At 37.2% G+C, this 17005-nt stretch overlaps 2 protein-coding genes across 2 annotated transcripts in view; one reads left to right on the plus strand and one right to left on the minus strand.

The window, feature by feature from the left end:
- PNPLA8 (patatin like domain 8, phospholipase A2) overlaps positions 1-17005 on the minus strand; it is a 135608-nt gene that overhangs the window by 103222 nt on the left and 15381 nt on the right. The window lies entirely within an intron of this gene.
- NME8 (NME/NM23 family member 8) overlaps positions 1-17005 on the plus strand; it is a gene marked incomplete at its 5' end in the record, with an annotated part of 37063 nt that overhangs the window by 12310 nt on the left and 7748 nt on the right. The window contains 5 exons of the mRNA XM_081244726.1: positions 1937-2003; positions 3054-3127; positions 4582-4674; positions 5768-5955; positions 9685-9857. Coding sequence (XP_081100852.1) covers positions 1937-2003; positions 3054-3127; positions 4582-4674; positions 5768-5955; positions 9685-9857 — 595 coding nt within the window. The remainder of the gene's footprint in view (positions 1-1936; positions 2004-3053; positions 3128-4581; positions 4675-5767; positions 5956-9684; positions 9858-17005) is intronic.

The raw sequence follows: 17005 nt of genomic DNA on the forward strand, positions 1-17005 counted from the left end.
CACTGGACAGAATGGCGATCACTATAAAAATCTACAGGGCTTCCCTGGTGGCGCAGTGGTTGAGAGTCCGCCTGCCGATGCAGGGGACACGGGTTCGTGCCCCGGTTTGGGAAGATCCCACATGCCGCGGAGCGGCTGGGCCAGTGAGCCATGGCTGCTGAGCCTGCGCGTCCAGAGGCTGTGCTTCGCAACAGGAGAGGCCACAACAATGAGAGGCCCACATACCGCAAAAAAAAAAAAAAAAAAAAACCTACAAATAATCAATGCTATTGAGGGTGTGGAGAAAAGGGAACCCTCCTACACTGTTGGAACCCTCCTAAATTGGTGCAGCCACTGGGAAAAACAGTATGGAGGTTCCTTAAAAAGAGCTACCATATGAACCAGCACTCCCACTCCTGGGCATATACCCAGACACAACTATAATTCAAAAAGATACATGCACGCCTATGTTCACTGCAGCACTATTTACAATAGCCAAGACATGGAAACAACCTAAACGTCCAATGACAGATGAATGAATAAAGAAGATGTGGTACATATATACAATGGAATACTACTCAGCCATTAAAAAGAATGAATTAATGCCATTTGCAGCAACATGGATGCAACTAGAGATTTTCACACTAAGTGAAGTAAGTCAGAAAGAGAAAGACAAATAGCATATGCTATCACTTACATGTATAACCTAAAATATGACACAAATGAACATATCTACGAAACAAAAACACTCATAGACACAGAGAACAGACTTGTGGTTGCCAAGGGGTTGGGGGGAGGGATGGATTGGGAGCTTGGGATTAGCAGATACAAACTAATATACATAGAATGGATACACAACAAGGTCCCACTGAATAGCACAGAGATCTATACTCAATATCCTATGATAAACCATAATGGAAAAGAATATGAAAAAATGTTATATATATATATATGTATAACTGAGTCACTTTGATGTACAGCAGAAATTAAACACAACATTGTATATCAACTATACATCAATAAAATGTTTAAAAAATATGTATTCAATGTAAAAAATAAGGTATTCCAGATTAATTTTTTCAAACTAAATCTTTGGAATGTGCTGTGTATTTTTCATTTATAGTGCATCTTAATTTGGACTAACCTCATTTCAGGTGCTCAAAAAAAAGCATTATGTGGTTAGTGGCTGCCCTGTTTGTCAGGGCAGGTCCAACAAATACAAGGCAGGTCACTTTGAAGTTATAGCTGGCATAATTATCTTATTCCTGACTATAATAGGAGTGAATGCTTTAAGTGTAGTTATTTCCAAACATTTTTGGGTCTATATTCCATTGAGAATCTGAAATTCTGCAAATCTCTTGCCCCTGAAATGTATATATGTAAATATATAAATGTTTCAGGTTGTTTACAGAATCACAGAAGCACTTTCAGGACTTCTCCAGAAATTAAGAATCCCCCATCCTTCCTAGTGTTTTACTCTATAGTAAGAAACTGGCTACTGTTTTGAGAAAGGTGCTTTTTTTTTCATAAGTTAAGGAAGTATCTTTCTGTTCCTAATTTACTAAGAGCAATGGTCAGGAATGGATCTTGAAGCTTACAAATGCCCTTTCAATCTTTAACATAATAATTATATGTTTATTGCTTTCTTACTTGTTAATCTCTGCTTCTTTCTTATTTTATTCCTTGTGCTCTTCTGAAGTTTTAAACATTTTGTTTTTAAGCATTTTCCATATAGCATATATGCGTTATTTCTCATTGTCTCCCCACTCTAACTCTTTATTCCTAATTTTATTTTAGTGGGAAGGTTGGGGAGAAGTAGTGTTAGATAAATGCAGGCACATTTCCACTTTACTTTCTATCCCTTGGATTATAAATATTGATTAAAAATAAAATTTCTAAAAACTCTTTCACTATTGTATTAAAATATAACTGTTTTATTTGCATTCCTTTTCCATAGTATAATGAAATTGTGTTTGTAGACTCAGATTCAGAAGATGCTGGGGAAGCAAGCTATCAAAGTGTTGGTAAGTAAATTTACTTTAAAGTAATAGTGAGGGAAATTGTGTACATGGATGCTCATTACAGCACCACTTGCAGCAAAAAGCTGGTAGTGACACCAGCGTTAATTGATAAGGGACTGGTAGGATTAATGATGATTTGTGCAATACTGGATTCAGCTTAAAAAGCAATCTCTTTTGCTCCCCTTGCCTTACCTTTGGTCTCTGTGCCTGGGGCCTTTCAGAGGTTACCCTCGATCAGGGGCTCCTGTGCCCTGTGAGTAATCTGGACATCAGTTTCCTCTTATTTCATCCTTCATCATCTTCCAAAAACTTGTGAAAATAATTTCTTCCTTGATGACCCACACTCCTGGTTTACTTTAAGATGAACAATTTCCTGCCTTCGTTGGATTGTCGGAGTGGGCGTATTAGTGTGTGTTCACACCCTGGAGGGAACAGAGGCAAACAGCTTGCTCAGTGAGCTATTCTGCACTAAAAGCTCATCATCAGAATGTGTAGATAAATGTGGATAAATTCACAGATGGTAAAGCCATCGGTTTGTAATGTTTGCTTGCACTGAAACTGAAGTCACTAGTGATACTGAGCTGGATGGATCACGGGTGCGATTCTAATGCACGTGAATTGTATTAAAATAACTAGTGCCGGGAATTCCCTGGCGGTCCAGTGGTTAGTAGGACTCTGTGCTCTCACTGCTGAGGGCCCGGGTTCAATCCCTGGTTGGGGAACTAAGATCCCACAAGCTGTATGATGCGGCAATAGAATAGAAAAAGTAGAATAGAATAGAATAAAATAAAATAAAATAAACTAGTGCCCACCTACTCTTTCTTTTTCGGTCTACTGACTACAAACTCTTGTGAATGTTTCTCCTGCATGCAAATATAGGAACCGTACTTTGATTCTAAGTAGAAACTCTTTGGTAGTTGCAATGCCATAATAACAAAGCTGCTGAGGGATAAAAATTCACTGGACATTAGTAGTTTACATTTCTAATTGCCAAATCCTTCACTCTCTAGAGTCTGTGCCAAGAAAATGAAATTCTTCTATTTTTTTTCCTAGACCAACTATACAGCATTGCCATTATCAAACCCAATGCTGTGACTGCTAGAAAAGTTCAAGAAATTAAAGAAAAAGTAAGTGATATTTCCCAACAATAGTTTAAATTAATTGTAAAATTAATTTTTAAATTAACTGCAAAAAAACAATCCCTTAATTTTCAATTTGGAGACAAGCTTATCATTTAGAGTAAAACAGAATATAATGAACTTCTGGTTCATTTGAATGAATATTCTGTCTTACAAAGGCTAGACCTATTCAACATCCTTATTTAAAGAACTCTGCTCTACCAGCATCCAATATAAATGATAAACATTACAGTTCCTGCATTGGATTGTAACAGATTTCTTTGTGTTTAGTTGTTAGCAGTGCAGACTTGTTTAAGCTCAGCTCACATCAGCTTGCTTTATTCCCTGTGTACTGTCGCAAACGTATGGTCCTTTTTAGATACATGATAACATAAGGAAGCATTTAAGGTTTTGCTTTTAGAGCCCAGATAAAAAATTTTTAGAGCAAAATTGCATTCTAATCCAAAGGTCAGCAGACTTTTCCTATAAAGAGCCAGACAGTAACTATTTTCAGGTTTGTGGGGCATGTGATCTCTGTCACAGCAGTTGAACTCTGCCATCATATCAAGAGAGCAGCATTAGACAGTAGATAAACAAATGGGCATGGCTGTGTTCCAGTAAACTTTGTTTCTAAAAACCGGTGGCAGGCCAGGTTTTGACTGTGGGCTGTGGTTTGCTGACCCCTGAACAAAGACGTTGTGTTGAAACAACAAAATTGTATTGAAATTTGTAAGAATGTTTGCATGTGCTACAGAGGAGGTCACATGGGGAACCATGTCAGGATGGGCTGGGTGTCTCTTGGTGAACTTCCCATCATGCATTCTTTCTTCAGCCAAAGCAGCAACAATTAAACTACTATAAAGCAGACGGTCCATTTTATACATTGTTATACTTGAGTGACACGCACACTGAATTTGTCATTAAATTAAAAAATTTTAAGACAAAGCATGGCTGCATCTTAAATTCTATCCTTCCCTGTAATTTGGATATTTTTGTTGCCATCAGAATAAGATATACAAGATGACGAGTTACAGACTTGACAAAGGAAAGCCTTAAAAGAAGAAACTGAAAACAATTTTGAAAATAGATGGTTAAGAAGTGCCTGTAAATGTATGTCTTTTTGAATGATTCAGAAAACTATGATATCTTTCTTGGAATTCAGTTAGATTTTTTTTTTCTTTTTTCATCTTGAGACAATTCACTTAAATAATAGAAATATTGTGGAGTCTCTCTCTGGTTCAAGCCGTGAAAACTTAAATACTAGGGGGCATGAAAAGGACCTTCTTTGTTTACATATTTTGGGGCCTCTTTCAACCTCGTGTCCGATGGATTGTGCTGAGCACAACCATGAAGTGCATTCAAATCTGGGGGGTTTATTAAGCCTAGGAAACAAATGTCCTTGACTTGTTTTACCTGTGTGGTTCCACGACACATGTGGACCTGACCATGCTCTCTAATTGAAGATTATTGATGCAGAATTTGTCATAGAAGCAGAGGATAAGAAACTGCTCACTGAAGAACAAGTTAGGTACTTCTACAGCCGAATAGCAGACCAGGTAAGAAAGTTTAAAAAGCCATTGTGTTGTCAAATACAGTGGATTCCTATAAGTTTAAGATCCTCATTATAGAAAACCGAATGAGTCTGACCAACCAAGTAAGCTCTAGGTGTCCCTGTTGGTGTCCATATCCTGGTTAATCCAAAGATGGGGACTATGGAGAAATCTCCAGTAGAAATAGAGGCAGCCAGGCAAAAGTGGATGCTCTGATTGTGTTTTGTTGGAGCGAAGATCTCTTTATGTCCTCTAACACTCCCTTCATCAGCCCTCAGGAAGTGAATATCCAGGCCTTTCCTGTAGATTCTTATCCCAGGTTGAAGGCTGCCTGTGGTAAACTTCACAGGAAAAAGCTTTAATCCTTTCTTTACCTAAAGGTAAATCCTTCCTGCTATTTTTTAGATTCTCTTTTGCCTGGGGGCAGTGCTTTGTGTTAGAAAGTGCAATGGCTTGGGGGCGTCAGGAGACAGTAGCTTCTAGAAATGCACTGTTCAACATGGCAGCCATTAGATACATGTGGCCATTTGAACTTAAATTCATTAAAATTAAATAAAGTTAAAAATTCGGAGTCTCAGTGGCAGTAGCCACATTTCAGTGCTCAGCAGCTGCCTGTGGTTACATATGCTGGAGAGCACGGAACATGTTGGTCGTCACAGAAAGTTCTACTAAACAGCACTTTATAAACTAGCCGCACCACTCAGACAATCTCTCTTGGCCCCGGGAAAGGGTTGGACCAGCTACATGAGCATCACCTGGGAACTTCTGAGAAAATCCAATTCCTGGGCACCCTAAACCTACTGAATCATAGAGTCTGGGACTGGACACCAGAAATCTGTGTTTTAGCAAGGCCTCCAGATGACTTGGAAGCATCCTGCAGTTTGAGAGTAGTTATTAGACTATCTTTAAGATCAGTCCCTGCCAGCTGTGAACTTCTGTGCTTCACAGATGTGTTTGTTAACAGGAGGATTGTGTGTAACTTTCTCTTGCCCAGTGATCATGAAGGGAAAGATGTCCTTGACTTGGGTAGGGGCCATCATTGAACTCTATCCATTTTGGGAGCCTAATAATATGATTTTTATTTTATTTTATTTTGTAGCCTGACTTTGAAGATTTTGTTTCTTTTATGACAAGTGGCCTAAGCTATATTCTAGTTTTATCTCAAGGAAAGGAAAAACAGCCTTCCTGGGATGAAAGTGAATCTAATTCTGAGACGGAATCTAAAGAACCATGGGATGACCACCAGAAGATGGCCAAGTCCTCGGGGATGAAGCAGAAGAAGGAAAGGTAGCTCTAGACCAGGAAACAAATTGTTTACAATGTGTTAGTAGGTAATGTCCAAATATCGCAAATCTAAAGACAAACATCTTTAGGGACTTCCCTGGTGGTCCATCTGGTTAAGACTCCGTGCTTCCACTGCAGGGGTCACGGGTTTGATCCCTGGTCAGGGAACTAGGATCCCTGCATGCTGTACCGCATGGTCAAAAAGAAAGAAAAAAAAAAAGGACAAACATCTTTATGTCAAAGCTACAACTATTCCTTCCAGTCTAAAAGTTTATATATTCAACAAAGCTGGAGTTGCCCTCAAAGTTTACATCAAGAAGATTAGAAAGGGAAGAATTTCCCATTTGTCTCTCTAATGCTGGGCGCACCAGTCTGGCCTCCTGGGGTAGAACGGGACCAGGCCTAGTCCCTCCCAGGCCAGCCCCCTCTCCCGTCTCTCCACACGCCAGTTCTGCCTCTCCACGTCCTACAGAGACACCAAAGTACTCTGCCCTTTTACTCAAGGCAGTGAGTGAGTGGTGAGAAACTGCTAACAACTGAACAGTTGTATATTTTTGTTAACGGTTTGTAAACATACGAAAGTGAACATAAGTCATTTACAGACTGTTGGTTTTATGCACTTGCCATTTGTGCCTTTTATTCCTCTGAAGATGCAGAAACTCCAGTGCTCACCCCATGAATTAACAGAGCCGAGTCTGAAAGAAAGGGAGGTGAGCAGGACCAGGTTCAGAGTAGCTGAGTCCCGAGGCTTCGTGATGTGTCTCCCCCTTCTGGGTAGCCCACCTCCATTGCATGTTTAGGCTGAGCATCTCTGGAACTTTCCTTGCTGTCTTATTAATAAGTTATAGTGGCTTTTCTTGAGTAGGTCCATCTGCTGGTCCCTAGTGATGTCATAACTTTTAGGTAGCAGGGAGACCCTAATATCATTAATTCCCAGTTTGAAGTGGGATAGAACAACTCATAGGGTAAATCAACTGCTGACAAAGGGCTCTGTAAACAGTAGTAGTTACTCTGTGAGTTTTAAGGGAAAATGATACTTAGTGGTTACAGAGCAGGTTTGGGTGGGAAGTGTTGGGCTCAAAAAGATACCAGATTTCACACCAGAATTTTTGAGCCATTTTTTTAAAAAAGTGTTCTGTGAAACACTATTAACACAGCTGGCATAAGAGAAGTCAGTGTTCCACTGGTGCTGTTATTCAGGTAGGTGTCTACTGCATCCAACTTTTAGAAGCAGTTGTCTCCAGTTGTTCAATATGCACATAATAAGATGAACAATTTAAGCACTTGGCGGGATTGGGGTGGAACGAGATGTGCTGATGTTATTTTGCAAAGTCTGCAGTATTTTCCTTTTAATGGACATCCTCTTTTCCTTTGGCCTGTGTTTATCCCGAGCATCGGCCCAAGCAGGCAGCACGAAGTGGTGGGGAGCACGTTTTTCTGGGAATCAGTTTTCACAGCTCTTTTTCTGCAGACATGGCCTAACAGGTGCTGTAAACTTCCACCTGCCATTTTTTTTTTTTTTTTTTTTTTCCGGTACGCGGTCCTCTCACTGCTGTGGCCTCTCCCATTGTGGAGCACAGGCTCCGGACGCGTAGGCTCAGCGGCCATGGCTCACGGGTCCAGCCGCTCCGCGGCATGTGGGATCCTCCCGGACAAGGGCACGAACCTGTGTCCCCTGCATCAGCAGGCGGACTCTCAACCACTGCGCCACCAGGGAAGCCCCCCACCTGCCATTTTTTAAAGTAGATCCAGAACCTAAAGGATCAAGGACATAAACTCTCATGTAGAATAAAGAGTAGATATAAAGTAAGATGGAAGGAATATAGTCAGGTATATGGCTGTTATACTAAATACGAGAAGGTTAACTATCCTGTCAAATATAGAGATTACCAGATTAAGGTCAAAAACAAACTAAATTAAAAACCATATAATAATAATTGATGCAGACAAAAATCATCAGTGGGTGCTAAATCCATTGCATGAATAATATATGCATTTTCAAATAGTGTCCTTTCAGATTTCTTATTATTTACAAAGTGGAAATTGTAGCTTTTCAATGGAGAAAACTGGGGGATACCACTCTGACCATGTTAATATCACCAATAATGGGAAAAACTGACATTGTGTACCTCCTATTGTGATGTATACTGGTGTGGTATTCCCAAAGTATCATACCCAGAATGTAATAGGAAACTATCGGGCCATTCCATAGTTTGAAACCATCCAAAATGAGGAGTCTATTGTACAAAGCAACTGGCCTGGAGTCTTCAAAATATCAGTATCATAAAAGACAAGACGCAAGAGGGAAGAGATAATGGGAACATATGTATATGTATAGCTGATTCACTTTGTTATGAAGCAGAAACTAACACACCACTGTAAAGCAATTATACTCCAATAAAGATGTTAAAAAAAAAGAAATTAAAAAGAAAAGACAAGAAAGACTGAGCCATTGTTAGAGGTTGAAGAAGACTAGGCACTTCAGGCAACTGCATGCAATGTATGATCCAGGATTAGGAAAAATTACTATCGATAGGAGAGTATTATAAAATTGCTGAAATTTGAATATGGACTGTTCATGAGATAATAGTCTTATATCAGTGTAAACTTTCCTGAGGTATTTAGGAGGGTGAATGGTGAAAATATCTGCAGTCTATTCTTAAATGGTTAAGCCAAAACACACACACAGACACACACACTCTCATTGGGGGATGAGAGAGAAAGAGAAAGAACAAATGTGACAAAATGCTGACAGTTGTTGAATCTAAAGTTCATTATCCCGATCTTGCAATTTTTCTGCCAATTTATATTTTTTCAAAATAAAAAGTTTTAAAAACTGTACTCATCTATATTCTACTTAGAAGACACAAAGAAAAATAAAAAAATAAAGGAATGGTAAAAAAAATTAGTCAGGAAAAATAAAGTATTAGAATTGAACATTAAAAGTGTTAAACTTGATAAAGAAGGACACGATGTATAAGAAAACATTTATGAAGAAGACAGAGTAGTCAAAAAATGTATGCCCCAAACAACATAGATAACATACATAAAGATACAAGTACCAGAAAAACAAGAACTGGATAAAAATAACTTTATGGTCAGAGATCTCAATACACAGCAGACAAAAAAGCAAGGATATATAGGGATGGCAAATACATATTCCATAATTGTGTATAATAAATGAGCTATAATTTATGAAATATGAATATATAACTTCAAATCCCACAAATAAATTTGCTTTGTTTGCAAAGAAAACTTAACAAATTTTTAAAAATTAAGATCTCACCACATGCATTTGCTGATTATAATCCAATAAAGTTGGAAATAAATAATAAAATGACCCAAATGTCTTATGTATTTGAAAACATGAAATGTATTCCTAAATAAGCCTTGATTCAGACAAAATTAAAAGGAAAAATAGAAACTATCTGGAAAGCTTTACATAGCGGAAAGAAAAAATTTTTTTAACATATTTTAATTTGGTCTCCTTAAAATCCTCTCATGAAATCAAACATACATGATTTCATGTAACTGATTTTTGGATTGGTTCAATAAAGGTGGAACTAAATACATATTCTTTGATATGATAGAGAGATATAACTTACCTTTGTGTGAAATTCAATTTTTGTTTGTTTTACTAAACTCTAATTTATTTGTGAACATATTATCAATTTTAATTTTCTGGCATGATTATTAAACTTCAGTTTATAATCATATTTTGGATTTCAACAGTTTCCAAGAATACCTGGAAAGACAACAAATATCTCAGTTTTGTGATGTTGAAGAGACTATAAGTAATACTAAGTTTATTGACGTCTTCATCCCTGATTTTAAAAAAATTAAAGGCATAAAATTAGAAAAGATACTGGCATTACTTCGACCAGCCCTCTTTAATGAAAGGAAAGGTAAGGAATAAAGTATAAATTGTTTAACTACTTTGTACATGGGATTTGAATAAGCTCTAGTATAATTATATTAAAAGATACTAGTTTGAAATTTAACATTTAAGAAAAAGCACTTGAAGTAATATATTTAGTTAACACTAATTTACTAATTTCTCAATAAAAAGAATAAAACATTTTTGTAATTAAAATATTCAGAAAGTGTTTTCTAACCTAGGAATTTGTCAGGGTAGATTTTAACAGGGCAAGAATTATTACATAATATAGATTAGAAGCATTCATGTCTGAAATGCCTTAGCTCAAAGCTTGGGTGAAACCCTCATTAAGAGTGTGATTTGAAAAAGGATACTTTACCAGGTCTATTTCTTCATGCTTAAATTCAGAAGACTAAAGTGAGAAAACATAAATAAAGTGCCTGGCACTTAAAAAGTGCTAGTTATTTTTAACTTCATCCCATATTCACAGAGTAGAGTGAATATTGGCAGAGCAAGAACACAAACCATAAATTCACACTATTAATTCTTTTTTATATCTAGTGTACGGAAATACAATGGATATTTGTATGTTGACCTTGTATTCTCTGACTCGCTAAACTACTTAGTTCTAGGACCTTTGACGTAGTTTCCTTGGGAATTTCTATGTAGACCACGGTTTCTGAACCTCAGACCTACTTACACTTTGGGCTAGGTTATGCTTTGTTGAGGGGCTGTGTCATGTGCACTGGAAGATGTTCAGCAACATCCTTGGCCTCTACTCACTACATGTCAGTAGCATCTCCTCACCTCCTAGTTGTGAAAACCAAAAAATATCTCCAGACGTTGTTAAATGCACCCTTGAAGGATTGGGAACCATCGATGTAGACAATAATATCATCTACAAATTGAGAGAGTTTTACCTCTTCCTTTCCAATATGGACACCTTTTATTTCTTTTGTTTGCCTCATTGGACTGGCTGGAACTTCCTGTATGATGCTGAATAAGAGAGATGAGAGTATACAAGTTACCTTGCTCCTGATCTTACAGTAAAAGCGTTCAGTCTTTTACCGTTAAGTACAATGTTAGCTGTATATGCCCTTTATTAAATTAAGAAAATTCCCACCTATTCCTAGCTTTGGGAGAGTGTTGGTTTTTATTTTTTTAATATCATGAATGGATGTTGTATTTTCTCAAAATTTTTTCTTGAGTTTAATAATACGGCAATTACTTTGATTTTGGAATATTGAACCAGCCTTGCATTCTCCAGATAAATCACACTTGGTGGTTGTATATTGTCCTTTTTTACATACTGCTGGATTTGAATTTTCAATATTTTGTTGAGGACTTTTCTTGTAATGTCTTTATCTGGTTTTGGTGTTAGGGTAATGGGTAATGCAGGCCTCCCTCATCAAATGAGATGAAAAGCAGTCGCTCCTGTTTTCTAGAAGAGATGGTGTAGAATTGATATTACATCTTTCTTAAATATTTACTGGAATTTACCAGTGAAGCTATCTGGGCCTAGAGTTCTCTTCTTTGGATATTTCTGTTTGCCTTTTAAACCCTGAACAATATGTACATAATTTTTTGAATGAATAGAATTTATATTTTAGAATAGCTGTTGATTTACAGAAAAATTAAGAAAGATAGTACAGTGTTCCCATATGCCTGCCCCTGCAACAGCTTCTTCTATTAGTATCTTATATTATTATGATACATTTTTATAACTAATGAACCAATAACAATACATTGTTATTGACTAAAGTTCATAGCTGACATTAAGGTTTGCTCTTTGTTTTGTACATTCTATGGGTTTTGACAAAATCATAATGTCATGTATCCCTTTTACAGTATCATACATGGTGGAATCACTGCCTAAAAGTCCCTCGTGCTTCTCCTATTCATCCTTCCATTCCTCCCTCCCAACCCCCGGCACTCTCTGATCTTTCTTCTGTCTCTATGATTTTGCATGTTCCAGAATGTCACACACTTGGAATCATACAGTGATGAATTTCTTTCACTTAACAATATAGACTTAAGGTTCCTTTGTGTCTTTTTTGTGGCTCATTTCTTTTTATAGCTGAATAACATTACATTGCATGAATATACCAAAGTTTGTCTAGTTACCTATTAGAGGACATCTTAGTTGCTTCCAGTTTTTGGCTATTATAAAAAAGCTGCTGTAGGCAGCTTTATTATGAACATGTAACATTGGTGCTATCTCTGATGTATGGAGCCACTAGGGTTTTAGGTTTAATTTTCTACACAGCATAATCTTTATCCCAACCAGTAAAATGATCTGCTGAAAAATACATCTAAGTAATTGGTAATAACAGCTGAGTGTGGAAAGTGCTATGATAAGAGATGCCTCACTGGGTATCAAATAGGTGGGACACACAGCCCGTATTTGAGTGGGAGGATAAGTATGGCTTAGCCAAGCAGGGACGGTTACATGAAACTTCTTGGAGGAAGCATTGTTTACGCAGAGACTAAAGAAGTCAAGTTTGAATTAGCCAGGAAAAGGGGAAACTTGAGTAGTTTCAGTGAAGTGCTTGCAGCAAAAGTCAGTCTCAAACCTGGGTTGGGAGATTATACACAATGAAACCAGGACAAGCCAGAATTACAGAAGTAATATTTGGGGCTTCCCTGGTGGCACAGTGGTTGAGAGTCTGCCTCCCAATGCAGGGGACACAGGTTCGAGCCCTGGTCTGGGAGGATCCCACATGCCGCGGAGCAACAAAGCCCATGAGCCACAACTACTGAGCCTGCATGTCTGGAGCCCGTGAGCCACAACTACTGAGCCCACGTGCCACAACTACTAAAGCCCGCACGCCTAGAGCCCATGCTCCGCAACAAGAGAGGCCGCGACAGTGAGAGGCCCGCGCACCACAATGAAGAGTGGCCCCCGCTCGCTGCAACTAGAGAAAGCCCGCGCACAGAAACGAAGACCCAACACAGCCAAAAATAAATAAATAAATTAATTAATTTTAAAAAAAGAATCAGATTTATGTTTTTAAAGAAAGAAGTAATATTTGACAGATTTTTAACTGTTATTTTATTTTGAGGTTGGAAAACTCTGATCGTAGATAAAGGCTCACGGGAAGGAACCAACCAGCAGAGAAGGAACAGCTGAAGATACAAGAAAAAGAGAGAAGATTAGGACAGGCTAAGGTCACTGAGAGTTGGGAGGAAATAATTTCTGTAGAAGATGCATAGGACTGGGCTTAGAAGAGATTTCTCTTCTATATAGCAAGAGGGAAAGAGGGCTGGATACACACAGATCCAGTTGATGTGCTGGTGGCAGGAAGTTGAGGGGTGTGTCTTCTGCTACCTGGTTCCTCTGTAAATAAGAAGCAGTGACCAGGGGAGGAAACCCTGTTGTGTGCATGATCCATCAAAGGCCAGCCCTTGGGACTTCCCTGGCGGTCCAGTGGTTAGGACTCTGCGCTTCCACTGCAGGAGGATGGGGTTTGATCCCTGGTCAGGGAACTAAGATCCCGCGAGCCGTGCAGCGTGGCCAAAAAAAAAAAACAAAAAACACCAGCCCTTTTCTTGGTCCAGGTATGCCATTTCTACCCATTCTCCCAAGGACTTCACATCTGCAAATGCCCCTTCCTTTCTTGCAACATCAGTTCCTCCCTTGCTACTGAGCTTTCCCTATTAGCACAGAAACATGCTCCAACATAATAATAAACATAATAGTGAAATAAAAACAAAACCAGAAAAACTTCATTGGATCCCACACCCCGTCAGCTGATACCCCGTCTCTCTGTTCCTCGGCAATGGGCAACTTCTCAGGGAGCTGTCTGGCTCAGCGAATCGTCTTCTTGACCCTCACCCACTCCTGACCCCCCCTCCAACTGAGCTTCTGGCCAGAACTATCCTAGTCAAGTTCACCAACAACTTCCAAATTGCCAAATCCAACTTTCAAATGGCCTGTCGTCTGTTCAACAGCTCTTGGTAGTATTTAGCAGTTTCTGCTTTCATATTGGTCACCTTTCATATTGGTTTGGTTTGCCACCGAAATCCTGACTCCTGTTCCTGGGAAGTGAATATAATTTTTTTCAATTTTTCTAAGCAAAGCAAATCCACCTTCAACCAAGTTGCAAAGATCTCACCTTCTACTCTTAATAATTTGTTGAAATAATTTTTCCCAAGCAAATACAATTTTCTCCTATGAAGAATTTTGGTGGTAGCTGTTAGTATAATAACATACTACTACTGTGATGTGCAAACCGTACTGATACTTGAGGATGGCATAAAGGTGTTATTTAAAAAGGGGGAAAACAAAATTTGAAGTTGGTTATTCTGTATCACTCTCCCACTGGCCCACTGCTTGACTTTAACCTCAGTTTCTGATCATTTCAAGTTGCTATGTTTGCCATTTAGTAGTTACGTGGTAACTCATCACTCTTCTTTTTAGGTAAATGTTGACAATTACTGACATTTAATTATTCTGGGTCACTTCAAGGAATTCTAAAACAAAGTCTATGTGGATTATTTAACTTGAAGAAAATTGACATCTTCACCATATTCTCATTTATTTTCAAGAAATATAGTGTACCTCTATTCCTCTATTGCATCTTTTATTCAAATATAAGTTTTCTTTATTATAGCCCTTGTTATCTTATTTTTCTGTTAAATATGGTAATATATGTAATGTTCTTTGCTCCGAAGTATTCACTCAGTAAAAGGTCAGCTGTTCATAGTTGTTGGTGCTGTTTTAATGCTATTTCTTTTCAGGACTATTCCTAGTTTTTTTCCCCATAGTGAATGACATCTTTTTCCCCCTAAATTTATTTTCTGTATAAGAAATACAGTGGCTTCTGTATATTTTTACTTACTGAATTATGTTTTTTAATACGATTTACCTTTTAAAAATAGATTCCTGAATTTTCCAAACAGCTTATATGCAAACGTAATGTTACCCATTTTGTTCAATTTTGTTATCCTACTTTATCTGCTTGTAGGATTATTATAAAGATCAAGTCGGCTAATATGTAAAATCATTTTAAAAACTGTATTAGAGTCTACCAAAATAATTATTTTATGATAAAATATCAATGTATTTGAATACTTGGATAATTATCTATCAATTAATTATTATGTAGGACAATGACCATATGACACTTTGAATAAAGTAGCGTATTACAGCATTAAAAAAAAAGTCTACAAATAACAAATGCTGGAGAGGGTGTGGAGGAAAGGGAACCCTCCTACATTGTTGGTGGGAATATAAGTTGGTGCAGCCACTGTGGAAAACAGTATGGAGGTTCCTCAGAAAACTAAAAATAGAATTACCATATGATCCAGCAATCCCATTCCTGGGCATATATCCAGACAAAACTATAATTCAAAAAGACACATGCACCCCAATGTTCATTGCAGCACTGTTTACAATAGCCAAAACATGAAAACAACCTAAATGTCCATCGACAGATGAATGGATAAAGAAGATGTGGTACATATATAAAATGGGATACTACTCAGCCATAAAAAGAATGAAAGAATGCCATTTGCAAGCAACATGGATGCACCTAGAGATTCTCATACTAAGTAAGTCAGAAAGAGAAAGACAAATAGCATATGATATCACTTACATGTGGAATCTAAAATATGACACAAATGAACCTATCTATGAAACAGAAACAGTATCATGGATATTGAGAACAGACTGGTGGTTGCCAAGGGGGAGGGAAGGATTTGGAGGTTGGGATTAGGAGATGCAAACTATTATATATAGAATGGATACACAACAAGGTCCTACTCTATAGCACAGGGAACTATATTCATTATCCTATTATAATCCATAATGGAAAACAATATTAAAAAAATGAATGTATGTATGTATAACTGAATCACTTTGCTGTATAGCAGAAATTAACACAACAGTTTAAATCAACTATATTCAATAAAAAATATTGATAAAAAAGAAAAAAAAATGTTTTGTTATCTTTATGGATTGCTTAGTACTTCCAGAAAAATGTTAAATAATTAAAGGCCATTAGGGTAACATCTTACCTTTGTTTTACCCCTGACTGATATTAATGCCTCCAGTGTTTTCAATTATGATGTTGGCTTTAGAGTTTAGGCAAAAATCTCTATATTCCAAAATCTTTTTATCTGCCACATGATACAAAACAATTTTGAATGTAATCCAATGCTTTTTCGTTATTTACTGAGATGAACATGAAATATTTTTTCTTCTTTGACCTGCTGACCTATTGATACGATTATAACAGATTTTTAAAAGTTCATCCTCCCCCTGGTTCTGTGAATAAACTTTCATAGCTCATGTGTATACCATGCTATTGGAGTTGGTTTGATAATATTTATTTTAGTTAAAATATTGTTCTTTAATCTTTCCCAGGTATTGTGTCAGGATTATTCTAACTTTTCTTTATGTTAAGCACACTGGGAGAGTTTTAAGTGTCAGATGAACTGTACATAACTTAAAATTTATTAATTAAGCTACCTAAGCTGATCCCTCATTTGGGGTGTCAAGTAGGCTTTTAGACAAGTTTTAAAATTTCTTCCATAGTTACCTATCTTCCAGTTTTTAAAACTTCTTGGATCATTGAATGGCCATTTATACTTCCTTTGAAATTCATTTCTTTACCTTCAAATGTACTAGCCTAGGACACCCACCAAAAACTGTTTTAATATCATGGTGGGTAATTGTACCTATTTCTCACTCATAATGTGCTTTATTTGTCTGTTCTTAGTTTTTGCTGGATTAGATTTATTAGAAGCTCACTTTCTAAAAAAAAAAAAGCACTACAATTTTTTTCAAAAAACAATGCAAAAGGATTTCTTTCATAATTTCTTAATTTTTGTTTTTATCTATAATAATTCATTTGCATTCATTCTGATGCCTTGGGTGTCTATTCTTGTTCCCTTTTTAACTTCTGGATTTGAATTTTCCTCCATTTATTATAATTCCTTATTGCTCGGTAATTAAGACTTTCCTGCTTTTAGCTTGGACTCATAATTTTTAGTATGCAGTGTTCTGAATTTGGAAATGGGTTGGCCTTAATCTAATCTATTAGGAGAGGATCTTAATTCATACAGTTTTATAATTACAACTGTGTTTATTACTGTTTTCTATGCTTCCTTGCTGTAATCTTTGGTTTAAGTATTTTGCTATAAGGACTAAGCATCTCTTGCAATTACTTTTTC

The sequence above is a fragment of the Mesoplodon bidens genome (genome assembly GCF_964165515.1).
Source record: "Mesoplodon bidens genome assembly, chromosome: 9".
Taxonomy (NCBI): Eukaryota; Metazoa; Chordata; class Mammalia; order Artiodactyla; family Ziphiidae; genus Mesoplodon; species Mesoplodon bidens.